At 52.2% G+C, this 27,753-nt stretch overlaps 1 protein-coding gene across 1 annotated transcript in view; it reads left to right on the forward strand.

Moving 5' to 3' along the window:
• The first annotated feature begins 343 nt into the window (after window positions 1-343).
• Window positions 344-27,753, forward strand: part of LOC144481674 (arf-GAP with coiled-coil, ANK repeat and PH domain-containing protein 2-like) — a 49,581-nt gene continuing 22,171 nt past the window's right edge. Inside the window, exons 1-11 of the mRNA XM_078200803.1 lie at window positions 344-398; window positions 3,828-3,947; window positions 6,444-6,497; window positions 8,606-8,664; window positions 11,193-11,376; window positions 13,770-13,814; window positions 15,377-15,472; window positions 18,872-18,946; window positions 22,056-22,168; window positions 25,136-25,187; window positions 26,822-26,922. Of these exons, the coding sequence (XP_078056929.1) occupies window positions 3,849-3,947; window positions 6,444-6,497; window positions 8,606-8,664; window positions 11,193-11,376; window positions 13,770-13,814; window positions 15,377-15,472; window positions 18,872-18,946; window positions 22,056-22,168; window positions 25,136-25,187; window positions 26,822-26,922 (878 nt within the window). The 5' untranslated portion in view covers window positions 344-398; window positions 3,828-3,848. The remainder of the gene's footprint in view (window positions 399-3,827; window positions 3,948-6,443; window positions 6,498-8,605; window positions 8,665-11,192; window positions 11,377-13,769; window positions 13,815-15,376; window positions 15,473-18,871; window positions 18,947-22,055; window positions 22,169-25,135; window positions 25,188-26,821; window positions 26,923-27,753) is intronic.

The raw sequence follows: 27,753 nt of genomic DNA on the forward strand, positions 1-27,753 counted from the left end.
TAACTTAATTCTAGTGTTAATGTAAGCTTACTTGTGACACTAATAAATTAACTTTAAACTTTAATCTGCCTTCCTATTTTTGCTAACAAAGTGGAGAACGTCACATTTATCCACATAATACAGATACAGGGACATTGTTGGCTACACGGCGGTGGTTTATTTGAGTAAAGAGCAACACAGACACGGTGGGATGAATGGTCTCCCTCTATGCTATCAACCTTCTTGATCCTAACGCTTTCCTCCCTTGGTCTGGATTTCAGGATGGCACTCTACGCAAACTGGGTTTAGATTCAGAAGTAACATTCTGTTCAATGCCTAACCTAACCATCTCTCTTTCCAGATCTTCGATTGAAGGGGTAGAGACTGAGGTGACAGAACTTGAAGTCAAACTTGAGAAGGTGAGTGCCACTGCTCTGTTTCAATCATACCGCCCCTCGTTCTTCAGAGCTCCAAGGAGTTATAGACCCAACCTGTTGAATCTTTTCTCACACTGCCGTTCTGGGTCATCCTCCTCTGCACCGCCTCCAATCATAATATATCTTTCCTTCAATAAGGGAACCAAAACTCTACACAGTGTCCCTCGCAGACTGCGTTGGGAATTGGGGGAGGTGGAAACTGGGTTAGAAACAAAACCCAATCTCAGATAAGATCAATGCATTGAGGGCTGAGATAGGCTTGGAACCAAGGACTTACGTGGTTCTACCTTCCCACCGGGTAGGATGTACACTCAGCCTCCAGATGGAAGGGGAGGGTCTGCTCTCAGTCAGGGTCCTACACATCTTGAGACACTAAGGGGCAATTTAGCATGGCCAATCCACCTAATCTACACATCTTTGGATACTAAGGGGCAATGTAGCATGGCCAATCCCCCTAACCTGCACATCTTTAGACACGAAGAGGCAATTTAGCATGGCCAATCCACCTAACTTGCACATCTTTGGACACGAAGGGGCAATTTAGCCTGGCCAATCCCCCTAACCTACACATCTTTGTACACTAAGGGGCAATTTAGCATGGCTAATCCCCCTAACCTACACATCTTTGGACACTAAGAGGCAATTTAGCATGGCCAATCCCTAACTTACACATCTTTGGACACTAAGAGGCAATTTAGCCTGGCCAATCCATCCAACCCACACATCTTTGCACACTAAGGGGCAATTTAGCATGGCCAATCCCCCTAACCCACACATCATTGGAGAAAGTTTGAAAGGGTGCAGACGAGATTTACAAGGATGTTGCCTGGATTGAGTGGCATGCCTTATGAGGATAGGCTGAGGGAGCTCGATCTTTTCTCCTTGGAGAGACGTAGGATGAGAGGAGACCTAATAGAGGTGTATAAGATGTTGAGAGGCATAGATCGGGTGGACTCTCAGAGGCTTTTTCCCAGGGTGGAAATGTCTGCTACGAGAGGACACAGGTTTAAGGTGCTGGGGGGTAGGTACAGGGGAGATGTTAGGGGGAAGTTTTTCACACAGAGGGTGGTGGGCGAGTGGAATCGGCTGCCGTCAGTGGTGGTGGAGGCAAACTCAATAGGGTCTTTTAAGAGACTCCTGGATGAGTACATGGGACTTAATAGGATGGAGGGTTATAGGTAGGCCTAAAAGGTAGGGATGTGTTCGGCACAACTTGTGGGGCCGAAGGGCCTGTTTTGTGCTGTAGTTTTCTATGTTTCTATGTTTCTAACGTGCAGACTCGGAATTGAACCCGGGTCCCTGGCGCTGTGAGGCAGCAGTGTTAATCACTGTGCAACCCAAATGCTCAATGACTGAGTTACCTCTGGTGTTGAGAATTCCAAAGATTCAACCCCCTTGCGAGTGAGTAAATCCGTCCTCATCTCAGTCCTAAATAGCCTGCTCCTTATTCTGAGACTGTGATTGCTGGGTTTTTTACTAGCCTCACCAGCCAGGAGGGAACAACCAAACCACATCTACCCCATCACACCCCCTGTGAGAATTTTGAATCCCTGGAGAAGAGGAGTCCTGTTTCCCCAATCTCTCCCCATCAGACAATCCGACCATCCCAGGGATTAGTCTTGTGACACTCTCCCTCAGTGGCAAGTATCATAGAATCCCCACAGTGCAGAAGGAGGCCATTTAGCCCATCGAGTCTGCTCCGACCATAATCCCACCCAGCCCCTATCCCCGTAACCCCATGCATTTACCCTGCTAATCCCCCTGACACTAAGGGGCAATTTAGCTTGGCCAATCAACCTAACCTGCACATCTTTGGACTGTGGGAGGAAACTGGAGCACCCGGAGGAAACCCAAGCAGACACAGGGAGAACGTGCAGACTCTGCACAGACAGTGACCCGAGCCGGGAATCGAACCCCGGTCCCTGGCGCTGTGGGGCAGCAGTGCTAACCACTGTGCCACCGTGCCACCCTTAATTAAGGGGACCCAAATTGTACACAGTAATCCAGGCGATTTCTCCATATAACTAGGACTTTCCCCCTCTCTCTCTTCCCCCTGCATTCCTAACGCAAGCCTTTTCATTCCCAACTGGCATTGAATAGTCTCCCCAATTGGTTTAATTGCTGTCAAAGAAGTAAAACTTCCCAAGGCGTTTTAGTAGAACTCGCCGTGGGCGAACACGAGGAGGTATCTGAGGCAGATGACGGAAAGCTTGGGGAAACAGAGAAACTAGAAGCAGGAGGAGGCCATTTGGCCCTTCGAGCCTGCCCCGCCATTCATTTTGATCATGGCTGATCATCAAATTCAATATCCAGCTCCCCCTTCCCCCCGCCCCATATCCCTCGATCCCTTCAGCCCCAAGAGCGATATCTAATTCCTCCTTGAAATCACACAATGTTTTAGCCTCAACTACTTTCTGTGAGAGTGAATTCCACACATTCCTCACCTCAGTCCTAAAAGGTTTACCCCCTTATCCTCAAACTATGACCCCTAGTTCTGGACTCCCTCACCATCGGGAACATTCTTTCTGAATCTACCCTGTTGAACCCTGTTAGAATTTTAAAGTTTCTATGAGATCCCCTCTCACTCTTCTAAACTCATTGAATATAATCGTAACCGATTTAGTCTCTCCTCATATGACAGACCTGCCATCCCAGGAATCAGCCTGATAAATCTTCGCTGCGCTCCCTCTATAGCAAGGACATTCTTCCTCAGATAAGGACACCAAAACTGCACACAATACTCCAGGTGTGGCCTCACCAACGCCCTGTACAATTGCAGCAAAACATCCCTATCCCTATACTCAAATCCTCTCGAAGGCCAACATACCATTTGCCTTCTTTACTGCCTGCTGTACCTGCACGCTTACCTTCAGCGACTGATGTACGATGTCAAAGAGAGAGTTTTAAGCGACACTTTAATGGGAAAAAAAGAAGCAGAAAAGTTTAGGGAGGGAATTCCTCAACTCAGCAGTCGGATGCACGGATGCGAGTGGTGGAGGGATTGAAATCAGGGACGCTATAAAGGCCGTAAAGCTCCCCAGAATAAACATCGCCTACTTTGGAATCAATCCTCCTGGATGGTGAATGGGATGAAGGTCTTCTTCCTGGAGCTCGGAGAGTGGGTGCCAATATGTGGCTATCTCTTTGAAAAGCTCCCTGACTTTCTATGCCTGGATTTGTGAATGGAATTGGTTTTAGTTCCCAGCTGGGCTGGAGGAGGGTGCTGGAATTGGCCAAGGGTTCAAACACTCTTCCCCATCAACTCTTTCTCCATCTTCATCCGAATCTTCACGCAACTGGGAAATGCCCGAATCCTTCCCGGCATTCCCAATGGGAAGTATCTAAACCCAGACCGCTCCTGGGAACCAATCCCCTGTGATCTGATTGGTGTCTGACCCTCTTTCCCCACAGTTGGTGAAGTTGTGTAATGCCATGCTGGAGGCTGGACGGACATACAGTACCACAGCCCGACAGTTCATCAGCGGGATCCGGGAGTTATCCGTACACTGCAAGGGCGATGAGATGATGAGTGTAAGTACTTGTGTGTGTAAATATCACTCACAAAATCCTCCAGACAGCGTTCGCCAGCATTCTCCATTCTGAAATGATGTGTGTGTGTGTGCATGTGTGTGTGTGCACGTGTGTGCGTGCATGTGTGTGCATGTGTGCGTGTGTGCGGGTGTGCATGTGTGTGTGTGTGCATGTGTGTGTGTGTGCATGTGTGTGTGTGCATGTGTGTGTGTGTGCATGTGTGTGTGTGCATGTGTGTGTGTGTGTGTGCATGTGTGCGTGTGTGCATGTGTGTGCATGTGTGTGTGTGCGCATGTGTGTGTGTCTGCATGTGTGTGTGTCTGCATGTGTGTGTGTCTGCATGTGTGTGTGTGTGTGTGTGTGCATGTGTGTGTGTATGGGTGTGTGTGTGCGTGTGTGTGTGTGTGTGTGTGTGCGCATGTGTGTGTGTGTGCATGTGTGTGTGTGTGTGTGCATGTGTGTGTGTATGGGTGTGTGTGTGTGTGTGCGTGTGTGCATGTGTGTGTGTATGTGTGTGTGTGCGCATGTGTGTGTGTCTGCATGTGTGTGTGTCTGCATGTGTGTGTGTCTGCATGTGTGTGTGTGTGTGTGCATGTGTGTGTGTATGGGTGTGTGTGTGCGTGTGTATGTGTGTGTGTGTGTGCATCTGTGTGTGTGCATGTGTGTGTCTGTCTATGTGTGTGTTTTTGTGCATACCTGTGTGTGTGTGTGTGTGTGTGTGCACATCTTTACCTGTGTTGGGTCTGTAGCTGTGTTTTTGTGTGTTTATACATGTACATATGTGTGGGGGTGTATACATGTGTACCTGTGTGTGTGTCTGTGCATTCATGTGTATATGTGCACATGTGTGTATAGATGTGTGTGTGTGTACTCATGTGTATATGTATGTGTGTAGGCATTTGTGTGTACATATGTTTATATGTGTGTATGTGTGTGTGCGTGTACTCACATTTAGCTATATCTGTGTGTAGGCATATGTGTGTACTCATGTTTACATGTATGTGTGTAGACATGTACATGTACTCATATTTATATGTATGTGTGTGTAGGCATGTATGTGTACTCATGTTCATATGTGTGTATGTGAGTGTATGTACTTGTGCTTATATGTATGTGTGTGTGTACTCGTGTATGTGTGTGTGTACTCATGTGTATGTGTGTGCGTGTACTCATGTTTATCTGTATGTGAGTGTAGGCGTGTGCATGTACTCATCCCTTTATCCTGTTACTCTCTCCCTAACCCCAAACCTCTTGTACACTAACAAGGGGATGACAACAAGGCCATGACTTCACTCTCTCACTCAATGAGGGTTCCAGAGGATTCTGTGTCTGTTGTTGGGTGACTCTCAATGTTCTGGGGAATCCACCCCACCCTGTCTCCCTCCTGTTCTCGAAGACACTGACTGTTTGCTCTGTGAATGTGCCCCCTCCCCCATATCTGCATCCCCCATCCAGCCGTCCCCATGCCCAGAGAACATCGGTTGGCTGTTCTCCACGGAAGGTGTCACAACCTCACCCTCAACGTTTTTCCCTAACCAGAACACAACTGGGGATAATGCTGAGCTTCTAAAGCAGAGAAAAAATCCTCAGGCACAAACAATTGGCCATCGAGACAAAGAAGGGGATACTCGGGACAGGTGACCTAAATTTTGGGCCAAAGAGGTAGAATGTAAATAGGATTGTGATGGAAAGGGAGGTGGAGAGGCTTAGAGAGGGAAATTAATTTTGCATTCAGCTCCCTCTGTGTTTAAGCTTATTCATTAGTGTCACAAGTAGGCCTACATTAACACTGCAATGAAGTTACTGTGAAATCCCCTAGTCGCCACACTTTGGCACCTATTTGGGTACACGGATGGGCAATTTAGCATGATCAATGAACTCCAACCAGCACGTCTTTCAGACTGTGGAAGGAAACCGGAGCACCCGGAGGAAACCCAAGCAGACACGGGGAGAATGTGCAAACTCAGCACAGACAGTGACCCAAGCTGGGAATCGAACCCGGGGTCCCTGGCGCTGTGAGGCAGCAGTGCTAATCAGTGTGCTACCGTGCCACCCTATCATATGAGCCTACCTGTCAATCAACCCAATCAAGCCCCACTCTGCAATACCCCAGGGGAAAACACAAAAGAACAGAACCCTGTATCAATTCAGATCAAAAACAAACACTGCATCAATTATGTTGCTGCAGTAACAACGCATCCAGAGGGCATGTCTCTGAGGCAGCAGCACTAACCACCGTGCCACCCATGTTGGGGGGATTGGGGGCGAAGGGAATATGGGACACTAAGCCCCAAAATCCATAGGCAAGGTGTCAATTCCTGCAGATACCCCCCCTACCCTGCCCCCTCCATGGGTCTGGTATCTATGAGGAGTGCAGGGATGCTGCGATTCTTCATGTTATTTATCAAATGGACGCTGTGTTATCATCAGCTCTCCACCTCAGGTTACCCGGAGAGGAACTGGCCCTGTCTCTGAGTGTTTCTCTTGTTCACACAGGGCTGCCTGGAGAAGTTTTCAAACAGTTTGAACAGCATGATCGACCATCACACGGTGAGTAATTGTGCTGAATGTTTGCTGGATCAAATTCGCCTCGTTTCATTGGTTCAGTTGGCAAACATTTGCAGGGCAAGTTTAAGTTTAAATTTAAGTTTATTTGTTAGTGTCACAAGTCGGCTTACATTAACACTGCAATGAAGTGACTGTGAAAATCCCCTAGTCGCCACACTCCGGCGCCTGTTCGGGGTAACACTGAGGGAGAATTTAGCACGGCCAATCCCCCTAGCCAGCACGTCTTTCGGGAGTATTCTGGTGACCCTCTCCCTCAGTGACAAGAATCCCAACAGTGCAGAAGGATGCCATTCGGCCCATCGAGTCTGCACCGACCACAATCCCACCCAGGCCCTATCCCATGGGTGATCCCATGCTTACCCAGCTAATCCCCCTGACACTAAGGGGCAATTTAGCACGGCCAATCCCCCGAAGCAGCACATTTTTCAGACTGTGGGAGGAAACCGGAACACCCGGAGGAAACCCACACAGACACGGGGAAAACATGCAGACTTCGCACAGACAGTGACCCAAGCCGGGAATCGAACCTGGGTCCCTGGCACTGTGAGGCAGCAGTGCTAACCACTGTGCCACTGTGCCACTATGCCACCCCAAGGGAGTCGAAATGTGATCAAGGATGTTAGGGCAGATGCAGGGCGTTATATATTTAAAGGGGTTGCAGGTTGCTTCAAGAGCTGATCACATGATTTGATGGTGATGTCATTAAGGTGTTGGCAGAGGCTGCTGTTTTATTTTCAGTTTTGTATTCTGTGCAGAGAGAGCAGCTCTTCAATAAAACCTTGTGAGTCTTACTTTGAATCCAAGTGTGCGCGAACCCACAACCCCGAACATATTTAGAAAATTTCACAGGGGAAGTGGGGGGGGGGGGGTGGAGAGGGCAGGTGGGCAGCATCAGGAGTACAAAGGCACAGAGGCTGCGGAAAGTGCCAGCAATTGATCACAAAGTGAGGGAAAGTTGGGGTGGAGACAGAGAGCAAGACAGAAAGGAAGAGGGTGACAGAGACAAAGGGGAATGAGAGGGGGACAGAGAGGGAGAAGGAAAAGTGAGCTTAAAAGACATGTTAGCCTTCGTAGTGAGAGGATTTGATGGGAATAGGGATGTTTTGCTGCAATTCTACAGGGCGTCGGTGACCCCACACCTGGAGTATTGTGCGCAGTTTTGGTGTCCTTATCTGAGGAAGGATGTCCTTGCGATAGAGGGAGTGCAGCGAAGGTTTACCAGGCTGATTCCTGGGATGGCAGATCTGTCCTATGAGGCGAGACTAAGTCGGTTAGGATTATATTCACTGGAGTTTAGAAGAGTGAAAGGGGATCTGATAAAAACTTATAAAATTCTCACAGGGTTAGACAGGGTGGATTCAGAAAGAATGTTCCCGATGGTGGGGGGAGTCCAGAACTAGGGGTCACAGTTTGAGGATAAGGGGGTAAACCTTTTAGAACTGAGGTGAGGAGAAATGTCTTCACCCAGAGGGTGGTGAATGTGTGGAATTCACTCCCACAGAAAGTAGCTCAGGCCAAAACGTTGTGTGATTTCAAGAAGGAATTAGATATCGCTCCTGGGGCTAAAGGGATCGAGGGATATGGGGAGGGGGGAGGGGGGCATGGACCCGGATATTGAATTTGATGATCAGCCAGGGTCAAAATGAATGGCGGGGTAGGCTCGAAGGGCTGAATGGCCTCCTCCTGCTTCTAGTTTCGATGTTTCTATAATACGCCAGTTAGTAGGTGGAAGTGTACGTGTGGTGACTGGCCCCTTTAAGAGGTGAACTTCCGGACATGACCCAGGAGTCCAGTCGGGTACCGGTCGGGGGGGTTACTCTAGTAGAACGTGGGCTTTTGCCCCAGTCTGACCCAGGGGCTGGTGGGACTGGCAGCATCGCAGTCACTCTGTAATTAGCATGTTCGCTGTGTGAATAAATTCCCGCTGTCGGTACCGGAGCTGCTGGAGCCAAAACATTACGGTGTGGTGAGATTTCTAAACGGTATCATTCTTGCTGAGGTGTCGGGGAAGCAGGGGCAGGTCCCACCTCCTCCTCACCCTCCTCCGAGTCTCACCCAGCGTTCAGTTCCATCTTTCTTGTCTGTTTCAGACGCTAATCGAGGTGACGCAGAGATCAGTCAAACAGCATCTGTCCAACTTTATCAAGGAGTGAGTTAAACACCAGGCCGGGCCCCGGCCTCAGGCTTTGCTGCCGGGCCCCGGTCTCGGGCTTCGCTGCCGGGCCCCGGTCTCGGGCTTCGCTGCCGGGCCCCGGTCTCGGGCTTTGCTGCCGGGCCCCGGTCTCGGGCTTCGCTGCCGGGCCCCGGCCTCGGGCTTCGCTGCCGGGCCCCGGCCTCGGGCTTCGCTGCCGGGCCCCGGTCTCGGGCTTCGCTGCCGGGCCCCGGTCTCGGGCTTCGCTGCCAGGCCCCGGTCTCAGGCTTCGCTGCCGGGCCCCGGCCTCGGGCTTCGCTGCCGGGCCCCGGTCTCAGGCTTTGCTGCCAGGCCCCGGTCTCGGGCTTCGCTGCTGGGCCCCGGTCTCGGGCTTTGCTGCCGGGCCCCGGTCTCGGGCTTTGCTGCCGGGCCCCGGTCTCAGGCTTCGCTGCCAGGCCCCGGTCTCGGGCTTCGCTGCTGGGCCCCGGTCTCGGGCTTCGCTGCCAGGCCCCGGTCTCGGGCTTTGCTGCCGGGCCCCGGTCTCGGGCTTCGCTGCCAGGCCCCGGTCTCGGGCTTTGCTGCCAGGCCCCGGTCTCGGGCTTTGCTGCCGGGCCCCGGTCTCGGGCTTCGCTGCCGGGCCCCGGCCTCGGGCTTCGCTGCCGGGCCCCGGTCTCGGGCTTCGCTGCCGGGCCCCAGCCTCAGGCTTCGCTGCCGGGCCCCGGTCTCGGGCTTCGCTGCCGGGCCCCGGCCTCAGGCTTCGCTGCCGGGCCCCGGTCTCGGGCTTCGCTGCCGGGCCCCAGCCTCAGGCTTCACTGCCGGGCCCCGGTCTCGGGCTTCGCTGCCGGGCCCCGGTCTCGGGCTTCGCTGCCGGGCCCCGGTCTCAGGCTTCTCTGCCGGGCCCCGGCCTCAGGCTTCTCTGCCGGGCCCCGGTCTCGGGCTTCGCTGCCGGGCCCCGGTCTCGGGCTTTGCTGCCGGGCCCCGGTCTCGGGCTTCGCTGCCGGGCCCCGGTCTCGGGCTTTGCTGCCGGGCCCCGGTCTCGGGCTTCGCTGCCGGGCCCCGGTCTCGGGCTTTGCTGCCGGGCCCCGGTCTCAGGCTTTGCTGCCGGGCCCCGGTCTCGGGCTTCGCTGCCGGGCCCCGGTCTCGGGCTTCGCTGCCGGGCCCCGGCCTCGGGCTTCGCTGCCGGGCCCCGGTCTCGGGCTTTGCTGCCGGGCCCCGGTCTCGGGCTTCGCTGCCGGGCCCCGGTCTCGGGCTTTGCTGCCGGGCCCCGGTCTCAGGCTTTGCTGCCGGGCCCCGGTCTCGGGCTTCGCTGCCGGGCCCCGGTCTCGGGCTTCGCTGCCGGGCCCCGGCCTCGGGCTTCGCTGCCGGGCCCCGGCCTCGGGCTTCGCTGCCGGGCCCCGGCCTCGGGCTTCGCTGCCGGGCCCCGGCCTCGGGCTTCGCTGCCGGGCCCCGGTCTCAGGCTTCGCTGCCGGGTCTCGGTCTCGGGCTTCGCTGCCGGGTCCCGGTCTCGGGCTTCGCTGCCAGGCCTGTATTCCTGCTCATTACCTGTGCAGTGGGATGGGGAAGTGGGGGTGTTGTGGGCAGGCTTGATGGGGAGTGGGGGAGCAGGGCTGGGGTGGGGGGGCTTGGGTGTGGACAGGGTGGATGGGCAGGGGGTCTAAATATTTGGGTGGGGGGGTGGGGTTCTATATAATTAGGGGGGTGTCCAAAGATGTGCAGGTTAGGTGGATTGGCCATGCTAAATTGTCCCTTAGTGTCCAAAGATCTGCGGGTTAGGTGGATTGGCCATGCTAAATTGTCCCTTAGTGTCCAAAGATGTGTAGGTTAGGTGGATTGGCCATGCTAAATTTCCCCTTAGTGTCCAAAGATGTGTAGGTTAGGTGGATTGGCCATGCTAAATCGTCCCTTAGTGTCCAAAGATCTGCGGGTTAGGTGGATTGGCCATGCTAAATTGTCCCTTAGTGTCCAAAGATGTGTAGGTTAGGTGGATCGGCCATGCTAAATTTCCCCTTAGTGTCCAAAGATGTGTAGGTTAGGTGGATTGGCCATGCTAAATTTCCCCTTCGTGTCCAAAGATGTGCAGGTTAGGTGGATTGGCCATGCTAAATTTCCCCTTAGTGTCCAAAGATGTGCAGGTTAGGTGGATTGGCCATGCTAAATTTCCCCTTAGTGTCCAAAGATGTGGAGGTTAGGGGGATTGGCCATGCTAAATTGTCCCTTAGTGTCAAAAGATGTGCGGGTTAGGTGGATTGGCCGTGCTAAATTGCCCCCTAGTGTCAGGTAGATTAGAAGGGTGATTATGGGAATCGGATCTGGGTGGGATTGTTGTTGGTGCAGAGTCGATGGGCTGAATGGTCTCTTCCTGCACTGTTGGGATTCTAGGATTCGATGGAAAGTTTTGCTTTGAGCATAAAAGGTCAAGTGTTTCAAGACAGTTCAGCAATAACCTGCATTTATATAGCACCTACGGCTCAATGAAGGGCCCAGACGGCTCTGCCAGGTGAGGAGGTTGACTTTTTCCTTGTTATTTTGTTCTTTCTCTCTCTCAGGGATGTGCGGAGGTTCAAGGAGACAAAGAAACACTTTGACCGCGGCAGCGAGGATCTGGAGAACGCACTGAATCGGAACGCTCAGGCCCCACCCAAGAAGCAGCACGAGGTGGACGAGGCGACCACTGCCCTGCAGACGGCGCGGAGATCTTTCCGCCACATCTCACTGGACTACGTACTCCAGGTGGAGCTCCGCTTTCAACCTGCCCTTTTCCAGACCGGAGGAGGCTGTTCGGCCCCTCCAGCCCATCCTGTCATTCAGCGGGTTCATTCCTGTTAACTCCATTTACTCATCCTGGTTCCGGGAGTGGCATTGTGGCATTGTTGCTGGGCTAGTATCCCAGAGACCCCGGGTAATGCCCTGGGGACCTGACTTCAAATCCCACCACGGCAGATGGTGAAATTTCAATTCAGTAAAAATTTGGAATTCATAGAATCTCTACAGGAGGCCATTCGGCCCATCAGGTCTACAGCAACCACAATCCCACCCAGGCCCTATCCCCTTAACCCCACGTAATTGCCCAGCTAATCTCCCTGACTCTAAGGGGCAATTTAGCAAGGTAAATGCACCTAACCTGCACATCTTTGGAGTGTGGGAGGAAACCAGAGCACCCGGAGGAAACCCACGCAGACACGGGTAGAATGTGCAAACTCCATACAGACAGTGACCCGAGGCTGGAATTGAACCCAGGTCCCTGGCGCTGTGAGGCAGCAGTGCTAACCACTGTGCCACCGAGCCGTCCTAAAAGTCTAATGATGACCATGAAGCCATTGTCGATTGTGGGAAAAATCCATCCGGTTCACCAATGTCCCTTTAGGGAAGGAAATCTGCCGTCTTTACCCGGTCTGGCCTACATGTGACTCCAGACCCACAGCCAATGTGGTCGACTCTTAAATGCCCTCAGGGATGGGCAATAATTGCTGACCCAGCCCAGCGACACCCACATCCCAAGAGCGAATAAAAATAAACCCGTCAATATTGCCCAATACCAACTCAGCAATCTCAGTTGAAAACCTCAGTTGATTCCCTCCAGGCCACGCCCAACACCACCCTCACCCTGCAGGCCTCAACAGAGATTCCCACAGCCCTTTCCAAGAGGGATTGTCTCAGAGAATCATTCTGTACACCTCATTGTCCTTTCTCAACCTCGTCTGCCAGAGGAAATCATATCCATCAACCCACACAAATCCACTCATCAACGTCCGCACATCAATTAGATCCTCACTGGATCTTCAAGACCAATGGATGTACGGTCAGGAAAATCTGGTGGATCTGATTCTCCCCTCACTGGATTCCGGATGTTGGAAAACTAGGCACCCTGATCCCAGAACAGAAAGTGATCATCACTGCAAGAGAACTGGAATATTCAATGTGGAACTGGGCGTGTTTGATGGGGGACAGTGCAGAGGGAGCTTTACTCTGTATCTAACCCCGTGCTGTACCTGTCCTGGGAGTGTTTGATGGGGACAGTGTAGAGGGAGCTTTACTCTGTATCTAACCCCGTGCTGTACCTGTCCTGGGAGTGTTTGATGGGGGACAGTGTAGAGGGAGCATTACTCTGTATCGAACCCCGTGCTGTACCTGTCCTGGGAGTGTTTGATGGGGGACAGTGTAGAGGGAGGTTTACTCTGTATCTAACCCCGTGCTGTACTTGTCCTGGGAGTGTTTGATGGGGGACAGTGTAGAGGGAGCTTTACTCTGTGTCTAACCCCGTGCTGTACCTTTCCTGGGAGTGTTTGATGGGGACAGTGTAGAGGGAGCTTTACTCTGTATCTAACCCCATGCTGTACCTGTCCTGGGAATGTTTGATGGGGGACAGTGTAGAGGGAGCTTTACTCTGTATCTAACCCCGTGCTGTACCTGTCCTGGAAGTGTTTGATGGGGGACAGTGTAGAGGGAGCTTTACTCTGTATCTAACCCCGTGCTGTACCTGTCCTGGGAGTGTTTGATGGGGACAATGTAGAGGGAGCTTTACTCTGTATTTAACCCCGTGCTGTACCTGTCCTGGGAGTGTTTGATGGGGACAATGTAGAGGGAGCTTTACTCTGTATTTAACCCCGTGCTGTACCTGTCCTGGGAGTGTTTGATGGGGACAATGTAGAGGGAGCTTTACTCTGTATCTAACCCCGTGCTGTACCTGTCCTGGGAGTGTTTGATGGAGGACAGTGTAGAGGGAGCTTTACTCTGTATCTAACCCCGTGCTGTAGCTGTCCTGGGAGTGTTTGATGGGGACAGTGTAGAGGGAGATTTACTCTGTATCTAACCCCGTGCTGCACCTGTCCTGGGAGTGTTTGATGGGGGGCAGTGTAGAGGGAGCTTTACTCTGTATCTAACCCCGTGCTGTACCTGTCCTGGGAGTGTTTGATGGGGACAGTGTAGAGGGAGATTTACTCTGTATCTCACCCCGTGCTGTACCTGTCCTGGGAATGTTTGATGGGCATGATGTGGAGATGTCGGAGTTGGACTGGGGTAAACACAGTAAGAAGCGGGGACAGTGTAGAGGGAGATCTATATCTGAGTTGAGTTTAACCATCTGTTCATTATGTGAAATTCTCTCCTGTCCATTTCTATTCCAGATAAATGTTATTCAAGCAAAGAAGAAGAATGAGATGTTACAGTTTGTGAGTATCCTTCTGATCTCCCACGTCCCACTTTTGGCCAGTATTTGATGGGCTGAGGTCTCGGAATGGGGTGGGTGGTTTGATTGATTGATCTTTATTGTGTCTTGGTCTTGTAACCGCTCAGTAGCTTACTGTTCCACATGCCCCCGCACTCCCCCACACCCCCGGTGCCAAGCTAGCAACCAAACCGCACCCACCAGCTTGGAGTGTGCACACCAGTGAACTCACAGCTCAGCTAACTCTCCCCTCATCCACACTGCACCCTCCAATGAGGAGTCAGTGAATGGCCGTGGGAAACGCAGCTACTTCCTCCCGCTCCAGATTCTAACCAATGAGCGACACGGTGGCACAGTGGTTAGCACTACTGCTTCACACCTCCAGGGACCCGGGTTCAATTCCCGGCTTGGGTTACCATCTATGCGCAGTCTGTACGTTCTCCCCGTGTCTGCGTGCGTTTCCTCCGGGTGCTCCGGTTTCCTCCGACGGTCTAAAGATGGTTAGGTGGATTGGCCGTGCTAATTGTCCCTTAGTGTCAAGGGGACTAGCTAGGCTGGATGCATGGGGCTATGGAGATAGGGCCTGGGTGGGATTGTGGTCGGTGCAGACTCGATGGGCCGAATGGCCTCCTTCTGCACTGTAGGATTCTATGATTCTAGGTGCGGGTTGGGTGAATTGGCCATGGTAAATTGCACCTTCGTGTCCAAAGATGTGCGGATTAGGTGGATTGGCCATGCTAAATTGCCCCTTGGTGTCCAAAGATGTGTAGGTTAGAGGGATTGGTCATGCTAAATTGCCCCTTAGTGTCCAAGGATGTGCAGGTTAGGGGGATTGGCCATGCTAAATTGCCCCTTAGTGTCCAAAGATGTGCAGGTTGGGTGGATTGGCCATGCTAAATTGCCCCTTAGTGTCCAAAGATGTGCAGGTGAGGGGGATTGGCCATGCTAAATTGCTCCTTAGTGTCCAAGGATGTGTAGGTTAGGGGGATTGGCCATGCTAAATAGCCCCTTAGTGTCCAAAGATGTGCAGGTTGGGTGGATTGGCCATGCTAAATAGCCCCTTAGTGTCCAAAGATGTGTAGGTTAGGTGGATTGGCCATGCTAAATTGCCCCTTAGTGTCCAAAGATGTGTAGGTTAGGGGGATTGGCCATGGTAAATTGCCCCTTCGTGTCCAAAGATGTGCAAGTTTTGTTGATTAGTCGGATCAATGTGTTGGGTGATGGGGAAAGGGCCAGTGTAAGATACTCTATCAGAGAGTCGGTGCAAAACCGATGGGCCGAATGGCCTCTTGTGCTCTGTTGGGATTCTATGATTCTTTGAGTTCTGTTAAAGTTCCCCAATTGAGATCAGAACTGTCTGGGATTGAACGCTGAGGTGGGCCTTTGCCTCAGGACCGCACGGGGTGGGCAGTGTGACCCAGTGCCACATTGAGTGGACAGCACCAACACCCATTGGTAAATGTGTCTGATAATTCTGTCTGTACCTCCTCCTGAGTGTATGTCCTGCGGTTTGCGCTGACTCGGATTGCCCCATACCCATCCGAACATTGATATGATTGGTTACAGATGGTGTCTTTCATGGACGCACAGTCCAGTTTCTTCACCCAGGGCTTCGATACCCTCCGGAATCTCGACGCTTACAAGAAGCAGCTGGCAGAGCAGGTAGGGTGTGGAGTGAACCCTCGATCGTGCGGTGATGTGTCCCAGTGCTTTAACAGAGATACAGCAACAGAATTCTAACATCACTCCCTCACATTCTCTCACACTCACCCAGCCACTCGCTGATACTTCATCATCTCTGTTTGTCCCTCTGTGTGTCCCTCTCTGTCTCACTGCCCTTACCCTCAGTGTCCCTCTCTGTCTCACTGCCCTTACCCTCAGTCTCTGTCTCTGTCTCACTGCCCTTACCCTCAGTCTCTGTCTCTGTCTCACTGTCCTTACCCTCAGTGTGTGTCTCTGTCTCACTGTCCTTACCCTCAGTGTGTGTCTCTGTCTCACTGTCCTTACCCTCAGTGTGTGTCTCTGTCTCACTGTCCTTACCCTCAGTGTGTGTCTCTGTCTCACTGCCCTTTCCCTCTGTGTCTGTCTCTGTCTCATTGCCCTTACCCTCAGTCTCAGTCTCTGTCTCACTGACTTTACCCTCAGTGTGTGAGCCTCTCCGTCACTGCGTGTATTTTATATTGATGCTCTCTCTATCTGTGGCCTCTGTGTCATTAGGGGGAAGGGGAATAATTGGATAACTTTTTTTGAAGTGTCGATTCCGAATGGACTCTTTCTGTGCCGTGTGTAATTGGTTGGCTTGTGGAGCTGGCCCCCCGCCCCCTCCGCCCCCCCCCCCTCCCCCCCCACCCAACCTCCCCCCCCCCACCCCCCCAACAGCCTGAATTCTCTTAAAATTGAGAAGGGTACAGCGCGTTACAGTTATTGGAGAGATATATCCCGCGACTCCTAATTCCCTTCCCCTGTAGCTTATCTCAGTTTAAGACGTGCGTCCTGTTTTGTAACAGGGATGGGGAGCCAGTGTGCAGGAGAGAACACCAACTTTGCATTTACTGTTATCTCAGTAACCTGTCCCAGGGTTGACTGAGCTACGGACAAGGAGCCTGGTGTCACAGCGATGGGAATTATTGTCTCCTGCAGAGATTTCCTTATCTTCCTGTCTCACCAGCGGACCATCACCTGCAATTTCCCCTCCGAGTCACTCACCATCCCGACTGGGGAATATAACAACCGTTCCAAAGAACAGTACAGCACAGGAACAGGCCCTTCGGCCCTCCAAGCCCGCGCCGCTCCCTGGTCCAAACTAGACCATTCTTTTGTATCCCTCCATTCCCACTCCGTTCATATGGCTATCTAGATAAGTCTTAAACGTTCCCAGTGTGTCCACCTCCACCACCTTGTCCGGCAGCGCATTCCAGGCCCCCACCACCCTCTGTGTAAAATACGTCCTTCTGATATCCGTGTTAAACCTCCCCCCCCTCACCTTGAACCTATGACCCCTCGTGAACGTCACCACCGACCTGGGAAAAAGCTTCCCACCGTTCACCCTATCTATGCCTTTCATAATTTTATACACCTCTATTAGTTCACCCCGCATCCTCCGTCTTTCCAGTGAGAACAACCCCAGTTTACCCAATCTCTCCTCATAACTAAGCCCCTCCATACCAGGCAACATCCCGGTAAACCACCTCTGCACTCTCTCTAAAGCCTCCACGTCCTTCTGGTAGTGTGGCGATCAGAACTGGATGCAGTATTCCAAATGCGTTCCTTCACTGTTACTGGGTCAAAATCCCCTCACTAACAGCGCTGTGGATGTACCTATGCCTCAGGGACTGGAGCGGGTTCAAGAATTCACCTCATCGCCACCTTCTCAAGGGACAATTAGGGATGGGCAATCAATGTGATTTTTGATTTGATTTATTATTGTCACATGTATTAGTATACAGTGAAAAGTATTGTTTCTTGCACGCTATACAGACAAAACATACTGTTCAGAGAGAAGGAAAGTAGAGAAAGATCAACTTAATGCGAGGTAGGTCCATTCAAAAGTCTGACAGCAACAGGGAAGAAGCTGTTCTCGAGTCGGTTGGTACGTGACCTCAGACTTTTGTATCTTTTTCCCAACAGAAGAAGGTGGAAGAGAGAATGTCTGGGGTGCGTGGGGTCCGTAATTATGCTGGCTGCTTTTCCCCGAGGCAGCGGGAAGTGTAGACAGAGTCAATGAATGGGAGGCTGGTTGCGTGATGGATTGGGCTACATTCACGACCAGTGACTCCGACACCATCCCCATGGATGAGTATGATTTAAAAAATCTTTGCCATCACTGAGTAGAGGCAGAATTGACCAGAGAAAGGCTGAGGACGGACTTATAGAGAGAGTCACACCCATTGACGCAGAGAGAGATAAGGAGACAGAGAACGCTGTTTCATTCCTGTCTCGTGAATGTTTGACTCTCTGCAGTCTCGGAACACACTGTGCTGGACTTGTCCTCCCAGGGTAACCCTCCTATCTGCCCACACACAGTCTGCAACAGGAAGCGTGACACTGGGCCGCATTCATTGTCTCCCTGAAACGACAGAATGCGTCAGGATCCAACCCTTTCTCATAGGAAAATAACCAGGGCGGTTAATGGAGCGTTGGCCTTTATATCCCGAGTCTCTGGAGTACAGGGACACAGAGGTTAGGCTGCAGCAATACAAAACCCTGGTTAGACCCCACTTGTAAGTGGATCTGGGCCCAACACCTAGAGAAGGATGCATTGGCCTTGGAGGGAATGCAGCGTAGGTTTACAAGAATGATCCCTGGACTTCAGGGGCAGCACGGTGACACAGTGGGTTGGCACTGCTGCCTCACAGCACCAGGGACCTGGGTTCGATTCCCGGCCTCGGGTCACTATCTGTGTGGAGTTTGCACATTCTCCCCGTGTCTGCGTGGGTTTCCTCCGGGTGCCCCGGTTTCCTCCCACACTCCAAAGATGTGGAGGTTAGGTGGATTGGCCATGTTAAATTGACCCTAATGTCAGGAGGACTAGCCAGGGTAAGTGTATGGGATTGTGGGGATAGGGCCTGGGTGGGATTGTGGTCAGTGCAGACTGAATGGGCCAAATGGCCTCCGTCGCACTGTGGGATTCTATGATTTTTATGACTGGGGTATAGGGACACAGAGGTTAGGCTGCAGGTAGACAAAACCCTGGTTAGACCCCACTTGCGAGCAGGTGTGCAGGTTAGGTGGATTGGCCATGCTAAATTGCCTCTTAGTGTCCAAAGATATGTGGGTTATGGGGATTAGCGGGGTGATTATATGGATAGGGCCTGAGTAAATTGCTCTGTCGGGGAGTTGGTGCAGGATCGATGGGCTGAATGGCCTCCTTCTGCACTGTAGGGATTCTATGAATATCTTGTAAGCAGGTACGTATGAAAATTGGATCCTTGGGAAAGGAATCTGTCCGAGGCAGCCCGGATCCCAGCCCGGATGAGCATCCTCAATCGGGAAGTGGGAGAATATGTTTTGGAAGGAAGGAGATTGTGGTAGTTTTCAGTGATGTGTTTCTCTGTTCCACAGTTACACCAGCTCGTGCTCAACTCGGCAAGAGATAAGCGAGATATGGAGCAACGCCACTCCGCCATCAAACAGAAGGTGAGGTCGGAGAAAAGCATGCTGGGAATTCATACCCACAGCAACAACACAGCTGCATGCTGGGTAGTAAGCAGCACTGTTTAAAGTTATCTTGTACGTGACCCCCTTGTGATACTGAGTGACAGTGACTTCACTTCCCAGACCGACTGGAGATTCCTTCTTTCATACTGCAATATTTACACTCCATTGTTCGGTTAGATACAGAGTAAAGCTCCCTCTACACTGTCCCCCATCAAACACTCCCAGGACAGGTACAGCACGGGGTTAGATACAGAGTAAAGCTCCCTCTACACTGTCCCCCATCAAACACTCCCAGGACAGGTACAGTGCGGGGTTAGATACAGAGTAAAGCTCCCTCTACACTGTCCCCATCAAACACTCCCAGGACAGGTACAGCACAGGATTAGATACAGAGTAAAGCTCCCTCTACACTGTCCCCATCATACACTCCCAGGACAGGTACAGCGCGGGGTTAGATACAGAGTAAAGCTCCCTCTACACTGTCCCCATCAAACACTCCCAGGACAGGTACAACACGGGGTTAGATACAGAGTAAAGCTCCCTCTACACTGTCCCCCATCAAACACTCCCAAGACAGGTACAGCACGGAATTAGATACAGAGTAAAGCTCCCTCTACACTGTCCCCCATCAAACACTCCCAGGACAGGTACAGCGCGGGGTTAGATACAGAGTAAAGCTCCCTCTACACTGTCCCCCATCAAACACTCCCAGGACAGGTACAGCACAGGATTAGATACAGAGTAAAGCTCCCTCTACACTGTCCCCATCATACACTCCCAGGACAGGTACAGCGCGGGGTTAGATACAGAGTAAAGCTCCCTCTACACTGTCCCCATCAAACACTCCCAGGACAGGTACAACACGGGGTTAGATACAGAGTAAAGCTCCCTCTACACTGTCCCCCATCAAACACTCCCAAGACAGGTACAGCACGGAATTAGATACAGAGTAAAGCTCCCTCTACACTGTCCCCCATCAAACACTCCCAGGACAGGTACAGCACGGGGTTAGATACAGAGTAAAGCTCCCTCTACACTGTCCCCATCAAACACTCCCAGGACAGGGACAGCACGGGGTTAGATACAGAGTAAAGATGCCTCAACACTGTCCCCATCAAACACTCCCAGGACAGGTACAGCACGGGGTTAGATACAGAGTAAAGCTCCCTCTACACTGTCCCCCATCAAACACTCCCAGGACAGGTACAGCACGGGGTTAGATACAGAGTAAAGCTCCCTCTACACTGTCCCCATCAAACACTCCCAGGACAGGGACAGCACGGGGTTAGATACAGAGTAAAGATGCCTCGACACTGTCCCCATCAAACACTCCCAGGACAGGTACAGCACGGGGTTAGATACAGAGTAAAGCTCCCTCTACACTGTCCCCATCAAACACTCCCAGGACAGGTATAGCACAGGGTTAGATACAGAGTAAAGCTCCCTCTACACTGTCCCCCATCAAACACTCCCAGGACAGGTACCGCACGGGGTTAGATACAGAGTAAAGCTCCCTCTACACTGTCCCCATCAAACACTCCCAGGACAGGTACAGCACGGGGTTAGATACAGAGTAAAGCTCCCTCTACACTGTCCCATGATGCCTGTCTGTGGTACACTGGAGCTATACCAGTGATATAGGGGTATTTCTACTGGGAAAACCATCAGTCACATGGAGCTGGGAGTTACAACCCAGCAGTTGGAATTTTGCAGATTGTGGAATCAATCCAGCACCTCACCGCTATCCTGCAAGAAATTGGCTTCTTGATCAGATTATTGCTCACCTGTCGACCGCGCAGGCTTGCAAATGGGTCAAAGACTTTTGACCTGAAAAGAATCCAGTTTATCTGAACGTACACAGTGATTATCACTGCAGCCTCACAGTGCCCGGGACCCGGGTTCAATTCCGGCCTTGGGTCATTGTCTGTGTGGAGTCTGCACGTTCTCCCCGTGTCTGCGTGGGTTTCCTCCGGGTGCTCCGGTTTCCTCCCACACTCCTAAGATGTGTGGGTTAGATAGATTGACCATGCTAAATTGCCCCTTAGTGTCAGGGGATTTGCAGGGTGAATATGTGGGGTTGTGGGGATAGGGCCTGGGTGGGACTGTGGCCGGTACAGACTTATTGGGCAGAATGGCCTCCTTCTGCACTGTCAGGATTCTATGACAGTCACCCAAGGCTGGGAATTGAACCCAGGTCCTACAATCCTAGAATCCCTACAGTGCAGAAGGAGGCCATTCAGCCCATCGAGTCTGCACTGACCACAACCCCACCCAGGCCCTATCCCCATAACCCCATGCATTGAACCTAGCTAGTCCCCCTGACACTAAGGGACAATTTAGCACGGCCAATTCACCTAACCCGCACATCTACGGGAGGAAACCGGAGCACCCGGAAGAAACCCACGCAGACACGGGGGAGAACGTGCAGACTCCACACAGACAGTGACCCAAGCCGGGAATCGAACCCAGGTCCCTGGCGCTGTGAGGCAGCAGTGCTAACCCACTGTGCCACCGTGCCTCAAATTGGAGCCAGGCCGTGTGGGAATGTCGGGAAGCATCTCCTCACACAGAGGGGGAGTGGGAATTTAGATCTCTGTCCCCCAAAATACTGTTGAGGCTCCGGGGGGGTGTGGTGGGTGGGGCGGAGGGGGGCGGGGGGGTGGGGGGTGGTGGGGGGGGGTGGGTGAGGGGGGGGGGGGTTGGGGGGGTTGGGGGGGGTGGGGGGGGTGGGTGAGGGGGGGGTGGTTTGGGGGGGGGGCGGGGGGGTGGGTGGGGGGGTTGAGGGGGGGCGGGTGGGGGGGGCGTTGAGGGGGGGGCGGGGAGGGCGCGGGGGTGGAGGGAATGGGGCGGGAACACTGTCAAAATTGAGAATAATCTTTCACTTTTCTTTGATGAAGGTGACGGAGGCAAGGTGAGTCGATGGAGTTAAGATGCAGTTCATTGATCCAATTGAATTTTGAGACAGGCCCAAGTAGGTGAAACGTCTTCCCCCACCCCTTGAGAGAGATTGGGGGGAGTGGGGCGAGGGGTGTCGAGGGTGCCTGTTTACAATGTTGCCCCTCTCATTAAAGATCTCTCCCTTCCACAGGATGCGGTTTACGACGATTTGGTGGTAGAGTTTAACATGGACGCCCCAAACGGTGTCGTCATGGAGGGTTACCTGTACAAACGAGCCAGTAACGCATTCAAAACCTGGAACAGGTATCATCAACTTCCCTTCCTCCAAGCTTAAAGTGGGCACCGCCACATTTCAACTCTCCTCCGGCCTGTGTGAGTTCGTCCGAATCTCAATTCCCTTCCCCCCACCACTGGACAGGGGGGGGGTCAAGGAAAAGTTTTTCGGTTGGGCGTTCCCTGAGCAACTTGCAAAATCTCCCCGCTTTGCAACGTTTCTTGTTGAGTTTCGCTGTAATTTGGAATTATATCATGAAAGGTCTGACACTGAGAAATTCCAAAGAACAAAAGGACCTTGGTGTGTTTGTCCACAGATCTCTGAAGGTGGAAAGGCAGTTTAATAGGGTGTTGAAAAAGGCATAAGGCCTTCATCAATCGGGGTATAGATTACAAAGGCAGAGAGGTCATGTTGGAGTTGTATAGAACTTTGGTGAGGCCACAGCTGGAGCACTGTGTGCAGTTCTGGTCGCCACATTAGAGGAAGGACATGAACGCAATGGAGGAGGTGCAGAGGAGATTCACCAGGGTGCTGCCTGGGATGGAACATCTAAGTCATGGAGAGAGGTTGGATAGGCTTGGGTTGTTTTCTCTGGAGCAGAGAAGACGGAGGGGTGACCTGATCGAGGTGTACAAGATTATGAGGGGCATGGACAGGGTGGATAGGGAGCAGCCGTTCTCCTGAGTTGAAGGGTCAGTCACGAGGGGACAGAAGTTAAAAGTGAGGGGTGGGAGGTTTAGGGGGGAAAAACGTTTTTACTCAGAGGGTGGTGAGGGTCTGGAATGCGCTGCCTGGGAGAGTGAGGGAGGCCTCACATCCTTTAAAAAGTACCTGGATGAGTACTTGGCACGCCATAACATTCAAGGCTACGGGCCAAGTGCTGGCAAGTGGGATTAGGTGGGCAGGTCAGGGCCTTGCCTGCGTCGGTGCAGACTCGATGGGCCGAAGGGCCCCTTTTGCACTGTAGTATTCTGTGATTCAGTAAGATTGTGGATAATTTAGTAAGCTGTTGGACTTCCCAATGCAGGGTAGCGATGTGGGTGAGGGGATGACTGGGTGAGGAAGCTGTTACAAATAAAAAGGGAGGGCGTTGATAAGGGGGGCACAGAGAGAGTTGTCCTATCAAGGAAGGCTAAGCAGTCTGGGTCTGTATTACTTGGAGTTTAGATGAATGAGGGGTGACCTTATTCGAACATATAAGATCCTGATGAGGGCTTGACAGTGTAAATGGTGAGATGTTTTCACTCGAGAGTCTCATAGAATCCCGACAGTGCAGGAGGCCATTTGGTCCATCGAGCCAGCAGCGACCACAATCCCACCCAGGCCCTATCCCCGTAAGCCCACATATTTACCCCGCTAATCCCCCTGACACCAGGGGGCAATTTAGCATGGCCCCAATCAACCTAACCTGCACATCTTTTGGAGTGTGGGAGGAAACCGGAGCACCCGGAGGAAACCCACGCAGACACGGGGAGAACGTGCAGACATCGCACGGACAGTGACCCCAAGCCGGGAATCGAACCCGGGACCCTTGCGCTGTGAGGCTGCAGTGCTAACCCACTGTGCCACCGTGTCACACAAGGAGATACAGCTACAAGATAACGGGCCAGTCATTTAAAACTGAGATGCGGAGGAATTTCTTCTCACAGAGGGTGGTGAATCTCTGGAGCTCTCTGCCCCAAAGACTGGGGCATCCACAAGTGAATCCCAGTGGCCCCCCACTCCCCACCCCTCCCCTGATGTGGCTCCCACTAGGATCTGCCCCCTGGCACCGACCCTTTGGCACAGGTTGGCACTGCCAGATTGGCATGGCAAGCTGGCAGTGGCCAATCAGTGCCAGGGACATTGCCTGGCCAAGGCCTCACCATGTACCTCTCCTCCTTGGTCGGGGGGGGGGGGGGTGCAAAACTCACCTTTACGCCCCCCGGGTGGGGTTCCCATGACAGATTCACATCTGGGTGATCGAAAGCAGAAACTGATTTGACTAAGAATTGGACAGAGGAATGGCTGCATGGTGGCACAGTGGTTAGCACTGCTGCCTTACATCGGCAAGGACCAAGGTTCGATTCCAGCCTTGGGTCACTGTCTGTGTGGAGTCTGGACTTTCTCCCCATGTCTGCGTGGGTTTCCTCCGGGTGCTCCTGTTTCCGCCCACAGTCCGAAAGATGTGCGGGATCATAGAATCAAAGAACCCGACAGTGCAGAAGGAGGCCATTCGGCCCATCGAGTCTGCGCCGACCACAATCCCACCCAGATCCTATCCCCGTAACTCTACATATTTACCCTGCTGATCCCTCTGACATCCCAAGACACTAAGGGTCAATTTAGCACGGCCAATCCACCTAATCAGCACATCTTTGCACTGTGGGAGGAAACCGGAGCACCCGGAGGAAACCCACGCAGACACGGGGAGAATGTGCAGACTCTGCACAGACAGTGACCCGAGCCGGGAATCGAACCCGGATCCCTGGCGCTGTGAGACAGCAGCGCTAACCGCTGTGCCACCCCCAGGTTAGGTGGATTGGCCGTGCTAAATTGTCCCTCAGTGTCAGGGGAATTAACAGGGTAAATATGTGGGGTTATGGGCATAGGAGCTGGGTGGGATTGTGGTCGGTGCAGACTCGATGGGCCAAATGGCCTTGTTCTGCACTGTAGGGATTCTATTCTATGAATGCGGGACGGGGAGGTGTGTGGAATAAACATCTCTTTGAGGGCTCTCACGTCCGCATGGTCTCCCTCTCTGCTTTCCTGTGTCGATGCGATGATTCTGTACTTATTATCAGCAAGAGAAGCGAGGGAGGTGTTGCTGTCAGAGGTGTGAATGGGTGAGATGTTGAGAGATGTGGTCTGGCGCTTCCTGCTTTGAGACGGTGTCAGCTTTTCATTCTGGCCGAGATGACCTCTTGGTTCAGATTCTCCGCCATCTCTTACTGTCAGCCTGGCCGCATCCCTCCCTGTCCTTCTCACACCGTTTCTCTTCTGCTCTGTCCTCCCAGGCGATGGTTCTCCATTCAGAATAACCAGCTGGTCTACCAGAAGAAGCTGAAGGTGAGGTTGACTGCTCGTGGCTCCTGGAATTATCTTCCATGCGCTTCCACGTGCTCCCCAGTTACAGAGGGGACGGTGAAACCAGTTCCAGACACACCCGCTGGGCAGAATTACTGCCACAATGCAGCAGCAGTGCATGTGGAGACAGAGGTGCAGTCATAACGTCCATGGAATAGTAACCCAGAGGCCCCGACTGATGCTCAAAGGGTTCAAATCCCCAGCTGGCGGTACTACAATTCACAGAAACATAGAAACTAGAAGCGGGAGGAGGCCATTCAGCCCTTCGAAGCTGCCCCGCCATTCATTTTGATCATGGCTGATCATCAAATTCAATATCCTAATCCCTCCTCGCTCCCATATCCCTCAATCCCTTTAGCCCTGAAAAAGCCCTCGGAGGCAGAAGTCCCTTCACCAAAATCCCTTTATTTACAAGTCTGACAACAGCATAGAGTGCTTTCAGTTACAGTCTACACCGAGGAGTCCCAGAGGAACTGACACGCTTGGTTAAGTACAAAGCAAGAGGCTCCCTGATTGGCCCATCAATTTGGCCCTTAATCAGGGACTTGGCGTTTTAACAGGCCAACCTCAATTGCCTACATTACAAGCCCCAAGAGCGATATCTAATTTCTTCTTGAAATCACACAACGTTTTGGCCTCAACTACTTTCTGTGGGAGTGAATTCTGCACATTCACCACCTTCTGGGTGAAGAAATTTCTCCCCACCTCAGTCCTAAAAGGTTTACCCCTTATCCTCAAACTATGAACCCCTAGTTCTGGACTCCTCCCCCACCATTGGGAACATTCTTTCTGAATCTACCCTGTCTAACCCTGTTAGAATTTTAAAAATTTCTGTGAGATCCCCTCTCACTCATCTATACTCCAGTGAATATAATCCTAACCGACTTAGTCTCTCCTCATCTGACAGACCTGCCATCCCAGGAATCACCCTGGTAAACCTTCGCTGCACTCCCTCTATAGCAAGGACATCCTTCCTCAGATAAGGACACCAAAACTGCACACAGTACTCCAGGTGTGGCCTCACCAACGCCCTGTACATTTGCAGCAAAACATCCCTATCCCTATACTCAAATCCTCTCGAAGGCCAACTAACCATTTGCCTTCTTTACTGCCTGCTGAACCTGCGCGCTTACTTTCAGCGACTGATGCACGAGGACTCCAAGGTCTCGATGAGTATCCATCTCTCTCAATTTACACTTTCATTTCATTAATGTGATATTTCAAATAATAATCTGTCTTCCTATTATTGCTACCAAACTGGATAACCTCACATTCATCCACTTTATACTGCATCTGGAATTTTAAAAAAAGCTAGTCTAGTAATAGTGAGCAATTGTCACAAAACCACATCTGGTTCACGAATTCCCCTTTAAGGAAGGAAATCTGCCATCCTTACCTGGCCTGGCCTACATGTGACCCTACATGTTGACCCTTGACCCTCCTCTGAATTGGCCGAGTTGAATTAGGCCTGGGGTAACAAACACTGGCCTTGCCCAGTGATGCCCGCATCCCGGCAAAGAATTAAAGAGATGGAACGGACTCGGAACGGGAAGGGGTTTGAGACTGTGCGTGGTTCTGGGATTGGCTAATCGGTTGATTATTCTTTGACGTTGCAGGATAACTTGACGGTTGTCGTGGAGGATCTGCGGCTGTGTACGGTTAAGAGCGGCGCAGACAGCGAGAGGAGATTCTGCTTTGAAGTCGTGTCCCCCTCAAAGTGAGTTGTTCCTCACAGCCAGCGGCACACCAGCCCCCGGCAGCGGGCTGGGCGAGGGCAGACGGAGGATGTGGTTGGCAGAGAGGCCAGGCCAAGGCTGCCAATTCCAGTGGTTTTCATTGCCTTCCCCCTGGTTCCAGGGATGAGAAGCTTCAGTTATGGGGATGGATTGGAGAACTTGGGACTCCTCTCCTTGGAGGGGAAGAATGCGAAGAGGAGATTTGATCAAGAAAATCAAAATCAGGAGGGGGATGGACAGGGAGGAACTGTCCCCTCGCGTAAAAGGATCAAGGATGAGAGAGCACAGATTGTGGTGAATGTTATTTCAAGGTCAACACAGCAGAAGAAGGTCATCTCACTTAAGGGACCAGTTAGGATGAGAGTGGATAGTCTCCCCAGAGGGTGGAGCTCTCTCTTAGGCAGAAGACAGTCTGAAGACATGTAGAAGGTATATAGGGAATGGGGCAGCCAGAGGTGGGCGGGGGGGGGGGGGAGGGGGGGTTTGCTGGCCAGCCTCTGTACAATTTTTCCTTTTTACCTTTTGTGTTTTGAAAAAGAAAACCCAAAAAATGACTTTTAGGGGGCGTCTTGACAAATACATGAAGAGGATGGGAATGGAGGGATATGGTCCCCGGAAGATTTACCAGGATGTTGCCTGGTATGGAGGGCATCATCAGCTGTGAGGAGAGGTTGGAGAAACTTGGTTTGTTCTCACTGGAACGACGGAGATTGAGGGGCGACCTGATAGAAGTCTACAAGATTATGAGGGGCACGGACAGAGTGGATAGTCAGAAGCTTTTCCCCAGGGTGGAAGAATCAATTACTAGGGGG

The sequence above is a fragment of the Mustelus asterias genome, chromosome 31 (genome assembly GCF_964213995.1).
Source record: "Mustelus asterias chromosome 31, sMusAst1.hap1.1, whole genome shotgun sequence".
Taxonomy (NCBI): Eukaryota; Metazoa; Chordata; class Chondrichthyes; order Carcharhiniformes; family Triakidae; genus Mustelus; species Mustelus asterias.